The following is a 19514-nucleotide window of genomic DNA, read 5'->3' as shown; positions in this document are numbered from 1 at the left end:
AAATCCATCTATCAAGGAAAAAAAAAGATGAGTTTGTAATCCTTGCAATGAACAAGAGGTGCACAGAGATATGTGAATAATCTAATATAAATATTGCTGAAATAATTCAAATGAAATGGAGATCAGGTATCTTGTTGCATATTCATGAATGCAAGAAACAAAGAGATATATATCACAGACTTAGGGTTTAACTGCAGAATTATTCCTACCATGTTGTCATATGACTTTCTCTGTGAATAGACAAGCTTTGTTTTGAAACAGTCTCACTTTATTGCCCTATCAGTAATAATAATTTCAGAACTTCATTCTGTGACCAATTTAGAGATACTTGACTTATAACATTATTATCTTTTAATTTAAATAATTTGTCTCCCTTTGTAGTATTTCCTCCATTAGCATACGTAGAAAGTAAAAATCTCACCTCTTCATGGAATAAAAGAAAAATTACTTTGAAACGGTAATAATTTGAAAAGCATTCTGCAACCTTTTCATCAAATCAAAATCTAATTTGTCTCCTGGAATACATTGCATAAAATAGAAAGGTAATGATAAAAAAACAACTTGAATGCCATAGTAGCACTTTTAAAGACGCAGAATTAATTTAGACTGTCTCCAGCCATTTTCATTTTGATATGTTCTTTGTAATTAATTTTAAAAAATACATGTATTGAAGCACTTACAGACACCTGAAGATAGATGGCCAAATGCTGGCTTTTCCTTTAGTTGTTGAATTAAGTGGTGTATTGCCTTCCAGTCAGCATTCAAGTCTTCTATTTTTTTCTAGAATAACAATAACAATAACATAACATAATATAACAATATATTAAATATATAACAATATAAATATATAACAATATATTAAATTTATAATATATAAATTAATGTATCACAGATTCATAGAATGGCTTGGGTTGGAAGAGTCCTTAAAGATTGTCTAGTTTCAAGTCCCCTCCCATCACGGGCAGGGATGCCAACCAATAGATCAGTTTGCTCAGGGCCCCATCCAATGCAGCATTGTAATGTAAGCAAATGTAAACAAATGTAAATAAACGCAAAATAAAATAAGTGGGTTTTTTTAGTCTGGTGGATCACCTTAATTAAAAAAAACCAAACAAAATAGAGAGATACCATAGTGAATTTTTACAAATGGGGGAGAGGGACAAGTAAAATCCTTTCCATCTGTGCTACAAAAGTGTTTCCTGGTGTCAGGGCCTTAAAAGCATGTTTTCTCCTCACAGTTTGGCTGGTGAAGATCAGAGCTGACTTAGAACCAGCGCAGGTGCCTGACCCTGACCACAGAGTGACTTCCTGGACCAACTGCAGCCCATTCCCTTGGCCCTGCCCAGCCACCCGGGGTTGTGTTTGATTCCCCTCACAGGGCTTGATCCTGACCCTGCCAGGGACAGCCCCCCAGCCTGAGAGGTCTGGCTTTTAAACTAAACTAAACTGTTACTATTAAACAAAACCTTCATGAAAGTCTGGAGTGTGAATAACATCAGTCCTCAGATAATCCTGAGAGGCATTTAGGTTTGAAAACGTTGTTTCTACCTCTTTTTTCCTTGCTTTAAAGACTGTAAAGAAGGATGAAGCTAATTCTATGCTGATGTGTCTAAACTCTTAAAATGAAGACAGCATTTCTTTTTAAGCTGTTCTCTGATTCTCTGCTACAAAAGCACAGAGTACTGATGCCACTCAAGAATGCTTTTAGTATTCTATGGTTTCAATCCACAGTTAGATCTACAGTCGAAATCACAATCCAGCCATGATAGAAATAGGATGCCTATTAAGAAGAGTACTTTAATTACCTAGAGTCTAAGATGACAGAGGTCAATAGTAGAGGGGTGGAGAACAATGCTCATTAAATTGATGTATGTACCCACACACATACAGACTCTGAGATAGTAGGGAAGCTTTGGATATCAGGAAAAGATTTTTCACCTGGAGGGTGGTTGGGCACTGGACCAGGCTCCCCAGGGAAGTGTCACAGCTCCAAGCCTGTCTGAGTTCAAGAAGTGTTTGGGTAACTTTCTCAGGCACATGGGGTGATTCTGGGGCTGTCCCATGCAGGGCCCGGAGTTTGACTCTATTCCATGATTCTAATACTGGTCCTTGCCGTGCGTAGCTGCTTGATCATTCTTACATATATGAGCCAGAGATTTCTTCCCAGCAATGACAAAACATAAAACATGCCTACCACACATGTTAGAGTGGGTTGTCTGGGGCAACAGCTACACCACTAATAAGAGAGCAACCAGTTCTAAACCCTTCTATCAAAATTACGGTTTGATCTTGCATCTGGCATAAAATAACATGCATACATTAAAATGTTAACTTCTATGAGCACAACAATTTTGCTGTAATTGCAACTCTAGAGCTTTGGTGACAAGCATGAAGATCCAAATATGGTGCACTTAGAACAAATTTTATAGGTTTTCTTTAAATGTCAGCACTGGAGCAATTTAAGTGATGTTAACATCCTTACGTGAACTAATCTCACTGACAGCACTAAAATTAGATATGAATATTTAGAGAGAGAAATGTAGTCTTTTAAATGCAAGACTGAGGACAATGAAAATAAATTCCTCACTACTTACTTCTCACACACCAGAGAAAAAGATAAATTGAGTGCTGTTGCAAAGGAACCACAGCTTTCACTGGCACAGAAATCCTCTCCTGAATAAACTGTTCTGATTAAGTGCTGTTAATCATGAGATTGGGGCTTACATTCTTTCTATTGCCACTGACACCAGCAGTAACCTCTCCCTCCCTCACCTTCAAAAGCTTTACAGAAATGCATTTCAAAAGCATGAAATCCATTTTATAAAAGTGAATAGGTCTGATTATTAAAGTGCTAGTGCTTAAAGGATCACACATCTCATCCCATTCTTGACTCTTGAATCAGCACATACAAGGATTTCATTTGCCAACAAAAATGTTTTTACAGTCTTGCATTGAAAAATTCTATTTTAGTGTGCTTGGTGACGGTGTGAAAATATACTTATTTCAGTGACATAACTATGAGATAAGATTAAGTACATGTTAATATAAATCCATGGGATTTAATTTACATTCAAAATACTATAATGGGAATATATTATAAAGGTTGCAAAGATAAGCAGCTAAACATTAGGAAATGCCAGAATAATTTTAACTATGAACATTATTTCAGATAAAATGCACATAAATTGCAGGGATATCTCTAATTTTCTGGCACATACTGCTTTTGAGCACAGGGAAGGCTTGTGGTAAGAATAAGTCAATAGGACCTCTACTTCATTTATTGAAAAGAATGGGAAGATTTGTGGTGAATTAAGGAAATAATAGAGGGAAAAAAGCAAAGCTGCCTCCGACAACTAAATAATCTACAAATTTGTCAAGCAATGCTATGCAAGTAATTAATGCTTTTAAAGAGGGCATATAACTTTATCTTTTTTTCTGTGCCACACACTAAACAAGAACTGTGAGTCTAAGTATTGAATTTCTGCTTGCACTGTGAGTGATGTCCATATCCTGAACTGAATTAAGCAGGGTTCAGCCTAAACCAAAGGCACCAAAGCAGCTCTAATTCAAGAATTTTCTAAAATTTTGAGTTCTTAACTTTGCAAACTTGCTAACATCTTTCCAAAACCATCTTAATCTGAGTAAAAATTTTTTGCTTCCACCAAATACCTTTTATGTAGAAAATTATTTTGATGTTAATCAAAAAGTCTATGTTGAAACATATAAATAGCTGACCGTGCTAAAAGTAACTCAAGAAGAATGATGACTTAAAGAAACCTACCTACAGCATCAAGAAAGCTATTCAGCAGTCTTGACAGCATATAACCACTGCTTTATGACTTAATGTATGAGACAGACATTGAACCAGAAATTAACTTCACAGGTTGTGCAATTAAATGAAACTACAGAATGTAATGAAACAAGTAAAAGGCAAAGTGGGACTAGAAATTAAATATGCACCACTCCACAAGCTACAAATTTCTTCACAGATATGTTTTAGAATATCATTGTCAAAACTACAACTCAAGGAACATTATAAGCTTTAAAAGAGTAATCTTTTTCTAGTAAATCTGGTAAAAATTGGCAAGTTTCAGTCTTTGATGTGAACACTTAAAATATATGGACACAGACTACACTTCTGTGTCAGAATTTTGAGCTAAACAGAGTAATTTCAACATCATTTATACTTCTGTCATTCTTATGTAAAACAAGTTCTTCCTCTTGAAAATGGCAGCATTCGTCCTGCAATTCTTTATATGTAATTAAAAAATCTAGAAAGCCAAACTCTATAGTTTTCTGTTTGAGTACTCTGCTTGTTAAAACGTGGAATAAGATCCCCAAAGATGCAGCTGAAGTCACACAAAATGAGTAAATGCAGTTATTGTGGAGTGATTCTTGTTCCATCATCCATTCAGTGTGTAGATGACATTTCAGTTCCCAACAAAAATAGGGCTTTATTAGCCAGGGAAAACATCCAACAGTCTTGCTTCTGCCCACTCAAGTCACCTTGAGTTTACCTCTTCTAGCATTTTATCATGTTTACGAGAACTGATCATTAAAAATGCACATATACCAAAGGGGATAATAACTCTCAAGCATTTCTGTTCAGGAAAGAAGATGAGAAACCAAATCATTCTTAAACATGTATTAATTTCTAAAGTGACTATCAGTTTATTCATGAGTTCCTGTGAATGGAGATCTGCTGGTGGGATTTACAAGTAATTCAGAGGAAATTTTGTAAAGGTGGGAAAATAATACTTCCTATTATTATAGGAAAATAATAGTATATTAGAAAATATAGTAAATAAATAATACTATTTAGTTAACTATAGTGAGGTATATAGAAAAACAAGAAATTCACTGTGGAGATCACCTATAGACAACTTTGTGAAGAAAGCCTTTTTCTCCCAGTTCTGATTTTGGAGTGCTGTACATTTTGAAAAGCTCTAAATACAAAGTTTACAATCTCTGCCCAGTCAGAAGCAATTGTAATAGATACTTAGTGTAATCAATAAGCCACTATTACTGTTTCTGGGAACTCTTAATCATCATGTTTACAGATACTTAATTAACAGGTATAAAACTAGAAACCAGAACAAGCTCTGGTTGCATGGTATTTGCCTCACTAGTTTGGTCTCCTGCGCAAAAAGCAGCTGAACCAGACATGAGAGGATGGCTGCTGATGACTTCAAGATTCCACAGGATAGAAAATGACGCTCTAGTCTCAATGAAGGTCCACATAGTCTTTGGGAAGAGTGTGTAAAATATCCCCTTATAACTGATTTATAAGCTGAGGAAGCCGATTCTACAATACATTTTTTCTAAAAGAGAAGTGCTGGGAGGCATAGCTTTCCTAACAATGTGTCCTCTGCTCCAAAACAGCATCAAGTCAATCATTCTAGGTAAAATTTGGCAGAGAAATTGAGTGGGAAAGTTCTATGTTGTCATGTGTTCTTTCCTTCAAAATGAAAAAAAAAAAATTAAAGGAACGTACTCTCTTTATGACTTGACTCTTACCTTTTCTAGAAAATTTGCTCATTTTTTATTATTTGACAAAATTTCTGAGATTTTAAATAAAGGAGTTTTAAAACATGTTATGTGTTGCCATTAACAACACACCAAAAATTACATTTACTTTCAGTGTGAATTACTCTTGAATGAGTAGAACAACCTTAATGTGAAAAACAATATCCCCATCACAATATGCAAAATTTTTTTAGCTGGGAACATTACATTTTCCCTGGCTATGCCATCACAGAACAGAACAAATGCCATTTGCCAGGTTCTTTTATTGATTTTAAACAGAGCACATCAAGGACAAGTGTACAACAGGGGAAGCATAACCTATTACACAGTAATGGATATTGCTAAAGGTTGCTTCATTACCTTTACTGGATGAGTAGCTGGTTTTTCCTTGTATAAATGACACCCTTTAGACAAAACCTCTTCCACATTCGGCTGTTTAGCTTGCACTGCTGCTTCAGTTTCCTAAAAAATAAAAACACAGGCAGTCTAGATTAACCATAGCATAAACAATAAGACTGAGTAGTCCTAAAGCTCAATGGGAAACTGTAAAACACCAGTAGGCAAGTTTCTGCTCAGAATTGGTGTGGGGGTAAACACAAGGATAATAGCAGCTAAGGACAAAGATCACCAGAAAAAAACAAAAGCAAAGTGGGATGGAAAAGAGTAATGCTACCAAAATAAACAGTTGTAGGTCACTTAATCTTGAAGGTTTCAATAAAATGAATAAAAAGCTAACACAAATTCATAGTAAGAAGGACAGGCATGAGAAATCGCATTTAAGCAGCTCTGTTGTTTTGTCTGTTTTACACTACCAGCTGATGAAAAGTGCACTGGTTAACATTTTGTTCATACACTACGTGGCATCAAAACTGTCTAATGAGATGCCAAAACGACACTGAGTTTAGGAAGATTAAAAATTTCAAAAGAAGACTGCAATTGTGAGTATTAAGCTAGCACTTATGTAGTAAAACACTTACAGAAATGAATTGAAAAGAAAAGCAGAGTAATAGTGACAGCTCCTAAACGTACAGGAAGGAACCTACCATTAGCAACAACACCCAACTGAATTAACAACAGCATATTCTCTTATAATTTCCTTTTTAATCTGGAAAGGCATAATCCATGTGCTAACATAAGAAAATTCCAAGCAACCTTTCCCAACATACAGCAGCTTCATTTTGCCAGGCACTGACCAAATAAATAATGGGCAAAGCTCTACAATTAAAATAAAATTTAAAAAAAAAAAACAGAAATCCAAACTTACCGAAAATTATAAAAGAAAAGATAAACTACATCTGGAGTTCCAAGATTCATAGTTTATTTCTTTTTTTTTTTTTTTTCTAGTAATATGAGCAAAATAATATCTGAGTTATCAAAATGAATTGGTTGGGTATTTTTTCCCCCATCTCGTCACCCACCTACTTTATAGGTTGATTATCTTGTCGTGATCAGTATTGCTGACTATCCACTGACTCTCCAATATATTTTCTGTCCACATTCTCAGTTATCATAAATGTGACAGCAGACAAGATTGTGTGCCAGGTATGTCACTATCTGAGCTAACACATAATTTTGTTGGTGGAAATCTGTTCTTTTTTACTGCAATAAACCTGCTGAAGTCTGTGCAATTTTAAGTCCCAAAAAGGGACAATTTTGCTCCTATGTTTCAACTCAACAGGCAAAGTATGTCTACAGTGTTCTCTGAAACTTTACTTGCAAAACTTTATGGACAATCAGTAAAAATAAAGGCTTAGTAAATTCAATGCCATCTTTCATTTTTCTTTTCAGATACTGTTGGTCAACAACACACAAATTGAATTAAACCTTGTCTGATTTCTTGCAATGATATTTGAAATATGTTTCAATTTCATTGTGTTTTATTATGCATTTCAATGTTAATGAAATATAACTGTAAGGATTCTTAGAGAATGAACACTGAAAAACAATGCACAGAAAAATTGGGATATTGAGGGGGGTGAGAGTTTATTAACCTTTTGATGAAACCCTCATTAAAGTCTTATTTTCTTTCTGTTTCAGTACTGGGTTACCTTTCTACTTCCCTATTCAGCACATTAAAAAAAAAATAATAACCAAGGAGTGTTAATGAAGAGGTAATTTTCTCCCAATCTTAATGAAATCTAGGCATTTTAATAATTGTTATTTAGTTCTCATGTCATTGTTTGTTTGGGGGTTTTGGGGTTTTTCCTTAAACTAAGCCATAGGCAGTATTCAGCCAATATTTTCTGTCATGTTATTCTACGTGTCTCAAACACTCATCTTCTTCTATGACAGCATCAGTTATCACAACAAATTCTGTAGCAGGAAAATCACATTACAACTCCCTGTGGAGTCTAAGAATACCAAGACCACTGTGGATGTGCCTATGCTGAAGCATGAATGTGCCTTTGAAGTGGATTTCTCCATCTTCCCCCCTTACTGGACTTTGTTTTTCACCATGGACTGGTCTAGGAGTACAGACACCATTTTCTTTCAGGCTGTAACCAGTGTGGCAGGTGTAATGTATTAAGTCACTGTTTCCTTCTGCTCTACAATTTTCTGGAGTTACATGAACTAACCTTGTGTAGTCTGATCTTTCAAATTCAGTGGCCTTGACCTAAGCCAAAACGCATAGTGCAAGCCTATCCAATGCAGCATGATGCTTACTTTGAGATATGTGTGGGGATAAGAATAGAAGTAAGAGTACGGGGAAAAAAGAGGTTCTCAATATCTTGGCATTCATTTGGACACTGCTGAAATTAACAGGTATCTTATTTGTCAGAGCAGCAAAAACTTTCTTTGATTGTCGCCCAGTAATCCCAACATAAATTAAAAAAACATAACAAAATTATTTTTTAAATAAGTGCACATCTGACATGAAGTTGCTGTAGTAACTTTGAGGGAGCCCTTTGCCCAGATCTTTGCTGTATGGGAGAGCCCCTTGATGAATTCTGCCCAGAGAGCAAGTTTCCAGCAATTTCAAATCCATTTGCTAGGTGACACCCTATTAAAAGGGTTGACAGGCAAGAGAGTAGTTACAGGATTCTGCTCCATCATTTAATTCCCTAAGAGAAGAAAATGGTAATGACCACAATATAGCCTCCAATGATTTGCACACAAAAAAGACCACAGTTATTATCTAGGCTGTGCAGGATCCAGAAGAAGAGCATATTCCCAGAGCAGAGCATGACCTCTGATCTTCATCATGAAGGACAGGCTACTGCTGAAGCTAATAGGAAATGTAGATCCTCATGCCCATCATTTTAAGAGAATATCAAAGTCATATTTTTTTTAAAGTCCTGATCAAGTCCTCATCCCCACTCACTTTGCTTGCTGTGGGAGGATGCAGAGCTGTCTCTGGGAGACAGAGCTGACTGCTGGAATTGCACAATTTATGAACTGCCTGGGAAAGCAATCGTAATGCCACTTCTGGGCTGGGTGATGAATATGCTAATTAAACTTTTCACACATATGGCAAATCAAAATACATCATCACTGGAAACTGCTGTTTCTCAAACATGTATAAACAACAAGAATCAGAGGCTACCTTTTTTCCATGACGTACTATCTATGAGTTTCCTGTGGTGTTAAAGTAGTGCATCCAAACTGATGAAAGCCTGCTGCTGAATAAGCCACATTGGCTTCTGCATTTCCAACAACATGTCAATTCAACCTGCTGAACAAAGTTACAGGCTGAAAAAGTGGCAAGGACTTGTCTACAGCCCCATCTGGACTATGAAAGTCTGTTGATATAGCCCAGAACTTAGAAAATTCATACTCCCTAGCTGAAACCAATATATTGACTAAACCTCTGGTGTGTATGCCAATGGAAGATAAAGTTTGATGGCGTGGCATATGTTATTTCAAGAGATGGTAACTATCCTAGCCGACAGAAACAGGCTGTTTGACATATGCTGCACATATATTAGAAGGTCCAGTCAACTACCGATAAATGCATCAGCAGCATTTTCAACTGAGTATTGGTCTATATTAAGAATCACGAGCACTGATTCACCTTCTCTGGTAACACTGGCAACACTTTTGGGATCAATTTTCCCATAAGCTTATGTCCTTTGGACATATTCTGCAGGGACAGTAGGAGAAGCTCAGGGTGATTAAACCTGCATCTTCATGGTGAAATACAATGCAAAAATGGAATCTTAATTACAGCCTCAAATAAAAAAATAGAACTTTGAAATTAATACAGTGAGTTGTTTCAAAAACTCTTGTTGTTTCAAGTTTCTTCATGACCTCATTTTAGCAAGACAGTATGTTAAATGAAAATTAAAGAAGAGAATTTATTCACAGGAAAAGAGAACTAAGCAATTTCCCTTTACAGATCAAGACAAGGCAGTGATGTGTAACAAGCACATACAATAAATCCAAAATCTAAAACTATTTGAATGCTTTTAATTTCAAACACACTTTTCTGAAACAACCTGCTATAAATCCCTACATATATTTAACTTGATAATGGAAAACTTCATTTAAATATGTTTCTCTTGTAGATGTAGAAGAGTGCAACTTGTAATGAGAATTCTCAGAGGTGGATCTTCTTATTCATGCACACAGAATCATTAAGGTTGGAAAAGACCTCCATGATGAAGTCCAGCCTTTGGCTTAACACCACCATGTCAGCAAAAGCATAGCACTAAGTGCTTGGAACTTGAACATCTTGAGCACTCCAGGAATGGTGACTCCACCACTTCCCTTGGCAGCCACTTCCCTGGGGCATCATATCCATCCCTGACTCATTCAGTGAAAAAATTCTTCCTAATGTCCGACTTGACCCTCCCCTGGCTCAGCTTGAGACCATTTCCTCTTCTCCTGTCACTGGTTGCATGGGAGAAGAGACAGACCCTCACCTGGGTACAGCCTCCCTTCAGGTATTTTGAGAGAGTGATAAGGTTTTCCCTGAGCCTCTTTTTCTCCAGGCTAAACCACTGCAGCTCCCTCAGCTGCTCCTCGTCAGACTTGTGTTCCAGACCCTTCCCCCACTCCACTGCCTTTCTCTGGACTCACTTCAGTGCCTCAATGTCTTTCTTGAAGTGAGAGGCCCAGACCTGAACAAACGATTTGAGGTGTGGCCTTACCAGTGTCGAGTACAGGGGGACAATCACTGCCCTGGTCCTGTTGGCCACACAATTGCTGGTACAGGACAGGATGCCAAAGGCTATCCATGCTGACTCTTGTTCAGCTGCTGTTGACCAGCACCCCCAGGTCCTTTATCTCCGGTCACATTTCCAACCCTTCTTCCCCCAGCCTGGCCCTCTTGACACTCAAAAAACTGGCCTCAGCCCATCACTCCAGCTTGTCCAGATCCCTCTGAAGAGCCTTCCTGCCCTCCAGCAGATCAATACTCCTCCCCAACTTGATGTTGTCTGCAAATTGCAACATTTCACCCTCTTAGAGAAGTGAATTCCATCTTTCTCCTATAGGGCTGGTACCATATGAACTATCCCGTGATCAAAAAGGCCAGCATTTCCTCAATGACAACAATCTTTAAGCTATGTATTGATCATGGGTTCTCCTGGACCTTTCAGCATTCTTATCTGCTACCAAAGGGATTTAGGAAAACCACCTGTGTTCCTGTCCCTTCAACCAGTCATCCCAGTACCCTGCAGTCCTTTTTGATTGCCTTAGAACTTGTCACTGCTGACTTGGACAACCAGAAGTGGGTAATAATCAGAGGGCCAAAGCACTCCAGGAAGTCTCTTAATAATACCTCTTATCTGGACTCCAGGGAGGCATAAGACTTCCCTGTGGGATGGATCCAGTTTGTACACAGGGCCCTCAGCTCCCCTTGGAAGGAGTCACCTACAACATTATGCTTTTTTATTAACGGCTGTAAATGTGAAATTTCAGCAAGGTTCATTGAAACATTCACACCTATCTTTCAAGTTACTATTCCCACACATTAAGGAAAAAGCTATAAATAAGTGGTGAGGTTCTGAGTGCCTCATTTTTTTCTCACATGCAAAAAGAAATAAAAGGGCAGTAAATAGAAAACACGAATATATTCTCATTTTCAAGAATTCTGATTCTAAAAAAGCCACCTCATTTTTTCCTTTGACTCAGCTCTGCACCTCTCCCATTTATGGAGCAGGATAACAAGCTAAACCACCACAAAGAAGAATGGTCAGAGTAGACTTAATTAAAATACATCAAATACATCAAAGTTCAGCTACACCACAGTAAGCATCAGATCTTGATGGCAGGCCAGATAGGACAGTCAACGGCCTTCTTGCGAGTCACTTTAGATATTTATACAATATTGCTAGAATACATCCAAGATATGCTATTAACAGTTCTGTGGCCATCTTGAGTTGGAACCTAATCCACTGGGGAAAAAATGCAGTTGCCAGTATTTAAACTTCCTGAATAAAGATTTTAATCAATTTGGATAAAATTCAAGGAAAGGCAAGCTCTTACCGCTGTTCTTTTTTACATAACAGATGAAATGGTTTGATAACTCTCTGAATATTTTACTTATCTCTATATAGAAATAAAATGCTTTGTGAACATCTGAATTACAGAATTTAAATGCACGTTCCTGTCTTAGGGGTTTATGAAAAATAGTTCAAAATAAATTCAATTTAAAGACCATTCCATTAGTGCCTAAGTCAAAGCTTAGTGTAAAATTGGTTTATCACTAAAATTAATCTGTAACTAGTGGACAAACAATTTTATGCACCTGCCTCTAAAAATGACATTTTAATGATTAAATAAAATAATCATTCTTTTCCCTGTTATATTAACTGACTGATCTTTTAAATGTGCGAGAATAAAATTTGATCCCAAGCCCATGCTAGAAGCTATCTTAATGCAGAAAAGAATATTGTGAGATACATTCAGCTTTTTAAAGTAAAGTATGCAAACAAAAGACATCTGGTTTTAATGAGAGTCTGGAAAGTTGATACAATTATAACTCTTGAACAATGTAGAAAATTTTTGAAATATTATGGAGAGGGAACAATCCTTACACAGAAAAGAGCAGTACATGAATTATTTCTTTCTTCTAAAAGTGCAATTTTAGAGGTCATAACTCCTTTGTAAACCTACGAGTGCAGCCTTTTTGCAGTTTGTAAAATATGCCAACACAATGTCTTTTAAAACTTGGTGTGTTTTTCATCATTCTGCTCCCTGCAATATGTCTTATTCCTGGTACTGGAAAAGAGAAGGAAAGAAAAGAACAAGGAAATCCTCCACAAAGAAATTGAACTAAGATCTCAAAATTTAAGCCATGCAAAGCACCTGAAATTGCAAACGCTACAACTCTGCAGAGTGAAATTATGTTTTATCCAAAGCATGCTTTCCTGTTGGCTAACAGAAATTTGTGAGCTTCTTCTGTATTTCTAGAGGAGATGAAATATAGTAATTTTCCCCACACAGAGAAATCACTATCTATCCATTGCAGCTGTCTGTCCTGAAAAGGAAATTTCCTGGAGGTACTGAAGATAGATGAAATTATTAGCTGTAAAGACATGACCTGCAGATATGGTATATGAAAAGAATTTGGCTATGGTGGTCATATACCGATAAAGCACAGTTAATCATCCAGTTGGACTGTGAAATAGTGCAGTAAGAAGAATTCTTTGAGATTGGATGTGATTCAGACTATTTCATTTTGAGACTGGACAGGACACAGGATGAAATAGCTGCTTCTGTTCCACCAGGACTACAGATCCTTTCTGATTTCCAGCACACAATGTAAAAGAGATAATAACAAATCCAAGAGAACTGACAAAGAAGGTAATCTGGCAGGAAAATAAAATGAGAAATTCTTGCATGAAAATAAGGGAAGTCCCAATAATTTTACTAGCCCTTTCTTAGTATTCTGTGCTCTTAGATGTTAAAGAATAGCAGTTTTGGAGGAAGAAAAGTTATTTAGATTGACACAGTAGCAGAAATGGAGTACACCACAAACATCTTGACTGGAAAGTGAAATTTGGTGGTAAGTATAAAAATATTGAGCCATGAAAATTGTTTATTTCTTCTTGTAAACAGGAAAGAGAAATCAGAATTTATTCTCTCTTATTGAATAAGTAATTAAGTTTTATTCAATAAACTGATATTAAAATAATTTAAATTGTGTGGGAAGCATTAACCTATTTATTTATTTTACCATCAAATTCTTGGTTGCTTATTATTCTCTTTCTTAGTCAGAGCTTATGTGCAAATCTTCATTCTCTTTTCAAGTTTAGTAAAAAAATCATTTTCAGAGGAGTTTTTGGCTACAAAAGAGAATAAGAAAAGTAATCAAAATCAAAACCTGTTACTGGTCTGTTGATTGTAACGTGTTTTTAGATATGCCCATCTTATGTTATTAGTCTTTTATAAATAATTTTAAAAGAATGGGCATGAGAATGTATTTCTACCACTTGTCTTCCAGCAGTTACAGTGCCATAGTTCACTGGAAGGAATGGCAAAGACTGCTCCGGTACATTGCTTCAAAAGCAGAAGTGGAGGTAGATTCCAGTAAATACACTTTATGTTCTTGTAGTACAGAAAGAATGTCATTTTCTCATTTTCAACTGCTTGGTTTGCAAACGCAAATGGAGAAGTTATAGCCACACTCTGAGTGGCGGCACCTTTTATTTTAATTTCCATAAATAAGTATGTTATTGGAAGCTGATCTTTTTAGAATCTCAACCATTGATTTCATCCTGAAAAAAGAAATTTCTTATTACAAAGAATGAAAAGAACTAGTAAGCAAATGCTATTCAGCAGGGCCCAGGTTTACAAGGGTGTATTGGGCGTAGCTGGGATGAGCTTAACTTTCCTCACAGCAGCCTGGATGGCACTGTGTTTTGCATTTGCAATGAAAACAGTGTTGATAATACAGGCATCCTTTTGCTGTTGCTGAGTAGCACTTATACACCATCAAGGCCTTCTCTGTTTCTCATGGTGCCCCACCAGCAACAGGCTGGAGGTGCACAATAAATTGGGAGGGGACACAGTGGGAACAGCTGAGCCCGACTGACCAAAGGGATATCCCAGACCATATGACCCAATGCTTAGTAATAACAGCTGTGGGGAAGGATGAGGGGGACATCTGGAGTAAAAGAGTTTGTCTTTCCCAGGAACTGTTACTTGTGAACGAGCCCAGCTTTCCTGGAAATGGTTGAACACCTGCCTACCCTTGGGAACTGGTGAATGAATTCCTTCTTTGCTTTGCTTTATGGGCAGGTGTTTTTTTTACCTGTTAAACTGTCTTTATCTCAACCCATCAGTTTTCTTCACCTTTGCCCTTCTGGTTCTTTCCCCCACCCCACTGGGAAGGTGGGGGCAGGGGGTGAGCAAACAGCTGTGTGGGGCTGAGCTGCCTGCCATCATTAACCCCCAACAATAGGTTAGAAGGTATTCCCACCTGCCCTGCCAAGCATCTTGAAATGCAAAATTTTTCCAGTGAAATGCACTGACTCTCTTTACAAGAGCATCTCACAAGAGTTAAGCTTTACAGCACTGTACCCAATGTCAAAGCTGCCTTTACTTGGAAGTTTAGCACAAAATCTGCAACAGGATTGAATGATTTTCATATTATCACTAACTTTAGTGTGAGAAAGAACTAAGATCACTTTAGGCATACATTTTTATTTTTACTTCAATCAGCAAGTAAAAAATAAACCAATTCTTACTCAAATATCAGCCAAATCAAACATTTGAATATCTATCGGATACCAAAAATTCGTATAGTTTCCAATGTACAAAAAACTATGAAGATATACACTGCCTGTTTCTAATATTTATTACATAGCAATCGATTCAAAGCAAATGAAGCCAAAGCTAGTAGGACCTTGTGCAGCTGTGTTAACTTGAATGGGCTCCTCTTCAGATTCCAGTATTTCAAACTGCTTGTGATCAGTAGAGAAAATTATACAATCTTACAAAATAGTTACTGTTTCATAAATAATGTGCTATTATCAAGAGGAATAATGTCCAAGACCTTTAAAGAAGTGCGTTTTGAAGAGGTAGAATGTCTTCTGTTAAGAAAAGAGCACATGAAAAAGATGGTGAGAATGTCAGAAAACTGTTCTGGAGAATAGGAGAGGAAATTTCCCATTTCCCATCTCAGAAGACCTAACTACACTGAAGCAAGCTCTAGTTTTGGCAGTGACTTCACCAGAGCAGGTAAACTGCCCTGTCATTTCTCTAAGTTTGCTCTTGTATTTATTTGTTTGCTTATATTAAGCACACTTTGATGAGTACCTGAGCTGTTATCAATAGTACAAGGAGGAAGCCAAAAAACAAAGCTGAGGTACAAGCTCACTAACTTCTAACCAGCTCATGTGCACTTCTAAAAAGCTTACGCTTTCAACAATGAAATCACATCTTGATTTATTACCCATTATTTCCTAGAAAAATACTACTACCCATCAAATACGTGATCACCTTTCAAAAATCTTTACTCTCCTGAGATGCTGGGACACAGCATTTGCAATCCATCCTTAAAGCTGCAAAGTCTGTTACAATTTACAAGGATTATCATTGGGAAAATTTTGCCACATATTCACAATCCACCTGCAGTTAATATTGCTTAATATCCCTGCAACTGGAATAGATCTCTTTAGAAGAGATTTGGACACAGACTGTTTAAAATTTAAATGGTCAGAGCTCACAAACAAAACATTGAGCAGGTTGCTCCTCAAAGTCCCATAAGAAGATTTCTGAGAAGAGTAATAACTGATTTAGGCACAGAATATCAAGCTATAGGTTCTGTGAATTGACTGACGTGTACTGCAAGTCTGAATAGTGAATTAAAAATAGGAGTAGTTTAAATAAAGTTTAAATTTCATCATCAGAAGTTTTCCCAGTGAAGCTTTTTGCCAAATCAGGTGCTGATGCCAAAATACGAGACGGATCCCTGAGGTACATATTCCTAATGTGCTCTTAAAGAAAAACTACACTCCCTCTTCTTGTATATAAAAGCTATTCCTTTAAAATTATGTTAGCAAAATGAAAATGTAAAAGAATCCGTAAAGTGTTAAAATCTGACTTATCTGGGCCTAGATTGTCAAGAAAAACTGACAAATGATGACTGATGGAAGGAAAAATACAGCAAAGTCCAGTTGGCATTTTCATTCTCTCCTGAGGGTGAATTTTCTTTTCTTTTCTTTATGTAGAATTAGGTTTGCTACTCTTCAGCCATGCTCTTCTCTTCTGTTCTAACTTAAGGTTGTCAAGTATATAATGAAGTGATTGACAAGAGTTGACAGTCTTCTTATTGTCATTCAAAGTTATCAAGGACAAAATCCAAATAAATGTTATTTTTTAAAAAGAAAGAGTTATTCATTTTTTTGTTAAGGATGGCCAGTTTTTATCTGCCAAAAATAAACATAATATGGTATTTTGAATATGACAAGTGACCACCATAGATGGTAAACAGATATAAATTCTACACAGAGAGAGAGTTTGAAGCAGTATAAGCAAAAATCAAAGCTGTATAAGCCTTGGAAAAGGACTCAAGTGTAGAGGAGTACAGAAGGAGTGAGTGCTGACCCAGAGGTACGGAGGGAGTAAAGGGAAAAGATTGGGAAACTGAGTAAGCAGGGACGAAGGACCATTGAGATTGCAAGAGGATTTGGAGTCAAAGGTGGCTGGAAAATATAAAGTGGTTCGTTATATTGTCTGGAGAAGATGATTTGAAAAGGTCAGCAGGGTTTTCAGTGAGCTAGCAGTAGAAACATTAATTTCTGCATTCTGTCAACTCACTTCCTATCCAGAAGTGTCATTTCTCCACCCATTCCTAAATGAGACTTGTATTTCTGTCCATCCATTCCATATCCTCATCATCTATAATAACCTAAATCTGTCACAATCACCCTGGAAAACTGTTTTCCAGGGGAAACAACAGTGCTGAAACAAAGACCTAAAAGAATTCCCAGAAAGTGTAGTTTTAACCTCTTCTTATGGTTAGAAGGAGATATGATAAGGCTTTTAACAGGTAGGAGGAGCAGGCACTACTACATCCCTCTTTTCCTCCTGGCCCTCTCCCCATATCCTTCCTTCCATCCCACACATCCTGAGCTCTCCTGAAGAGGTAAGGAGCACCAGCTGCAGACATTTACAGAACATGAAGGATAGGGCTGTCTCTTCAGGTTGGAATAGAGAATCTTCAGTTCCTCTTTTAACAGCAGGGGAACTGGAATCAAGCTGAGCATCCCAGGCCATTTCATCCTAAAAAGGGTAAATCATTGCAATGGCAAAGAATTTGCAAAAGTATTACATTTAAATGAGCCCCACATTAATTTATGCAGTGGTAATATGCATATTATTAAAATAAAATATGGAAATGCAAAAGAAGAAAACCTAAACACTGTTTACTTGATGTATGCTTTTCCACACTGTGCAGCTTGTTCAACCAGACAGAGAGGAATATGGAATAAGGTTGAGTAAATATTTGTATTTTCATTTCCTTATAAGAAGTTTTCTGTGTACTTTTTACATTTGCTGCCACTGACCAAAAAAAAAAAAAAAATCAGAGGAAAAAAGCTGCTGTTTTATGTACACTTTGACCCAAACTAGTTAATGGACTTTTACACTAATTTACAATTAATTCTATGATCACATAGGGCTTATTTTGAGAATATAATAGATAACTAAGAAGGTAAAACAGCATTTAAAATATAGAATATACAGAATATAGAATTCTTCCTTTGTTTTCTGGACTACTGCTAGTCAAACCTCAAAATTAAAATACACCAATCCTTGGCAAGATGAGAGTATGTTCCAGGGCTCTTTTAAACGCTAAAAAAAATTACTGTTCAACTCCTTCCACAACATTTCTTTTCTTTCAAAATTTTGTATTTGAAGTAAGAATTCACTAAATAAAATTTTACTGCCTCAGAAACTTAGAATGTTTTAGATGGAAAAAAAATAATTGAAAATGTTATTAAATGAAGATTGCTATCAGTAATGAAAGCTATCAGAAGTACTAGATACTTCTTTTCTAGGTTAATTAAGGTGCTCCTGGACTGCAGTACTGGAGAGCAAAAGAAAACAATCAATAAGTTCTATTATGCTAATTGAGCAGGGTTGAAGAAATCTGTAAATTTCAATTTTTCAGAAGACTTAGACTGACTTTATAAAAATACTGACCCATAGATTTCAAACACTTAATACCAAAGCAAATAATCCACAGTAACAGCTAAAATTTATGAGCAACTAAAACCATATTAGCATGAGCCTATTTGTAAGCTTTTCTTAGCTTACTAGACAACATACTTTCCATTCTTAACATATTTTGGTTTCTAAAATTGTTTTTGGCTAATAGTATCTTGTTGACTACATCACAACACAATAAAACAGCTTTGCTATGTACGTATTAGAAAGAAGTTGGGCTTTTTTGGCTGTAAAAGAAGCTTTTAAGTCCCACTTAAAGTATTTTTCTAAAGCCTTAGCACACCACAAATGTTACACGGACTACATTTAAAAAGTGCAATCTGACTGTAACAGATTGCAAAAGGTTGATTTTATCTTAGTCACAGTTGCAGTAGGTTGTAATATGAAAGCTTTTACTTCTGATCTGTCTTATCCAGTCATTTTGATTTTTATATACTTAAGAAAGCCCTATTATTCTCACCCTGTTCTTCCAAAAGCAGCATGAATTTAACCATGCTCTGAAGCTTTCTAGGGTTCTTCCTGTAAGCAAGACATCTGGGAATCGCTAATCAAAACCCTCAATAACTTGGGGTCCTGTCATACACAGAATTGGGATTGAACAGGACTATGAGGAAATAAATATTTAGAGGAAAAGAAAACAGGGATAAATCAAGAAAAAAGTTGGTTAGATTTTCTGAAGGTATTTTCTTAAGCTGTCAACTAGACCAGCATCACTTCCAAGATTCCCCTTTTTTTCTTGCAATCGAAGTAAACAAATCTCAGTAGAACAGTCAGTAGGATGATATAAAGGTCAGCATTTGCACAACTTCTTGAGCCATAACTTTGGAGCTCTACAGATTGTTGATGCCGTAGGCAAAGCTGTTTCAAAG

General features: G+C 36.5%; 1 protein-coding gene across 11 annotated transcripts in view; it reads right to left on the bottom strand.

Moving 5' to 3' along the window:
- The window catches only part of DMD (dystrophin), a 1181986-nt gene that overhangs the window by 341311 nt on the left and 821161 nt on the right, over positions 1-19514 (bottom strand). For all 11 annotated transcript variants that reach the window (XM_069032076.1, XM_069032238.1, XM_069031841.1 and 8 more), the window contains 2 exons: positions 5887-5988; positions 681-780 (listed from right to left, as the gene is read on the bottom strand). In XM_069032076.1, coding sequence (XP_068888177.1) covers positions 681-780; positions 5887-5988 — 202 coding nt within the window. The remainder of the gene's footprint in view (positions 1-680; positions 781-5886; positions 5989-19514) is intronic.

The sequence above is a fragment of the Aphelocoma coerulescens genome, chromosome 1 (genome assembly GCF_041296385.1).
Source record: "Aphelocoma coerulescens isolate FSJ_1873_10779 chromosome 1, UR_Acoe_1.0, whole genome shotgun sequence".
NCBI classification, from domain to species: Eukaryota; Metazoa; Chordata; class Aves; order Passeriformes; family Corvidae; genus Aphelocoma; species Aphelocoma coerulescens.
The sequence above is the reverse complement of the archived record's forward strand: the minus strand, read 5'-3'. Positions and strand labels throughout refer to the sequence as shown.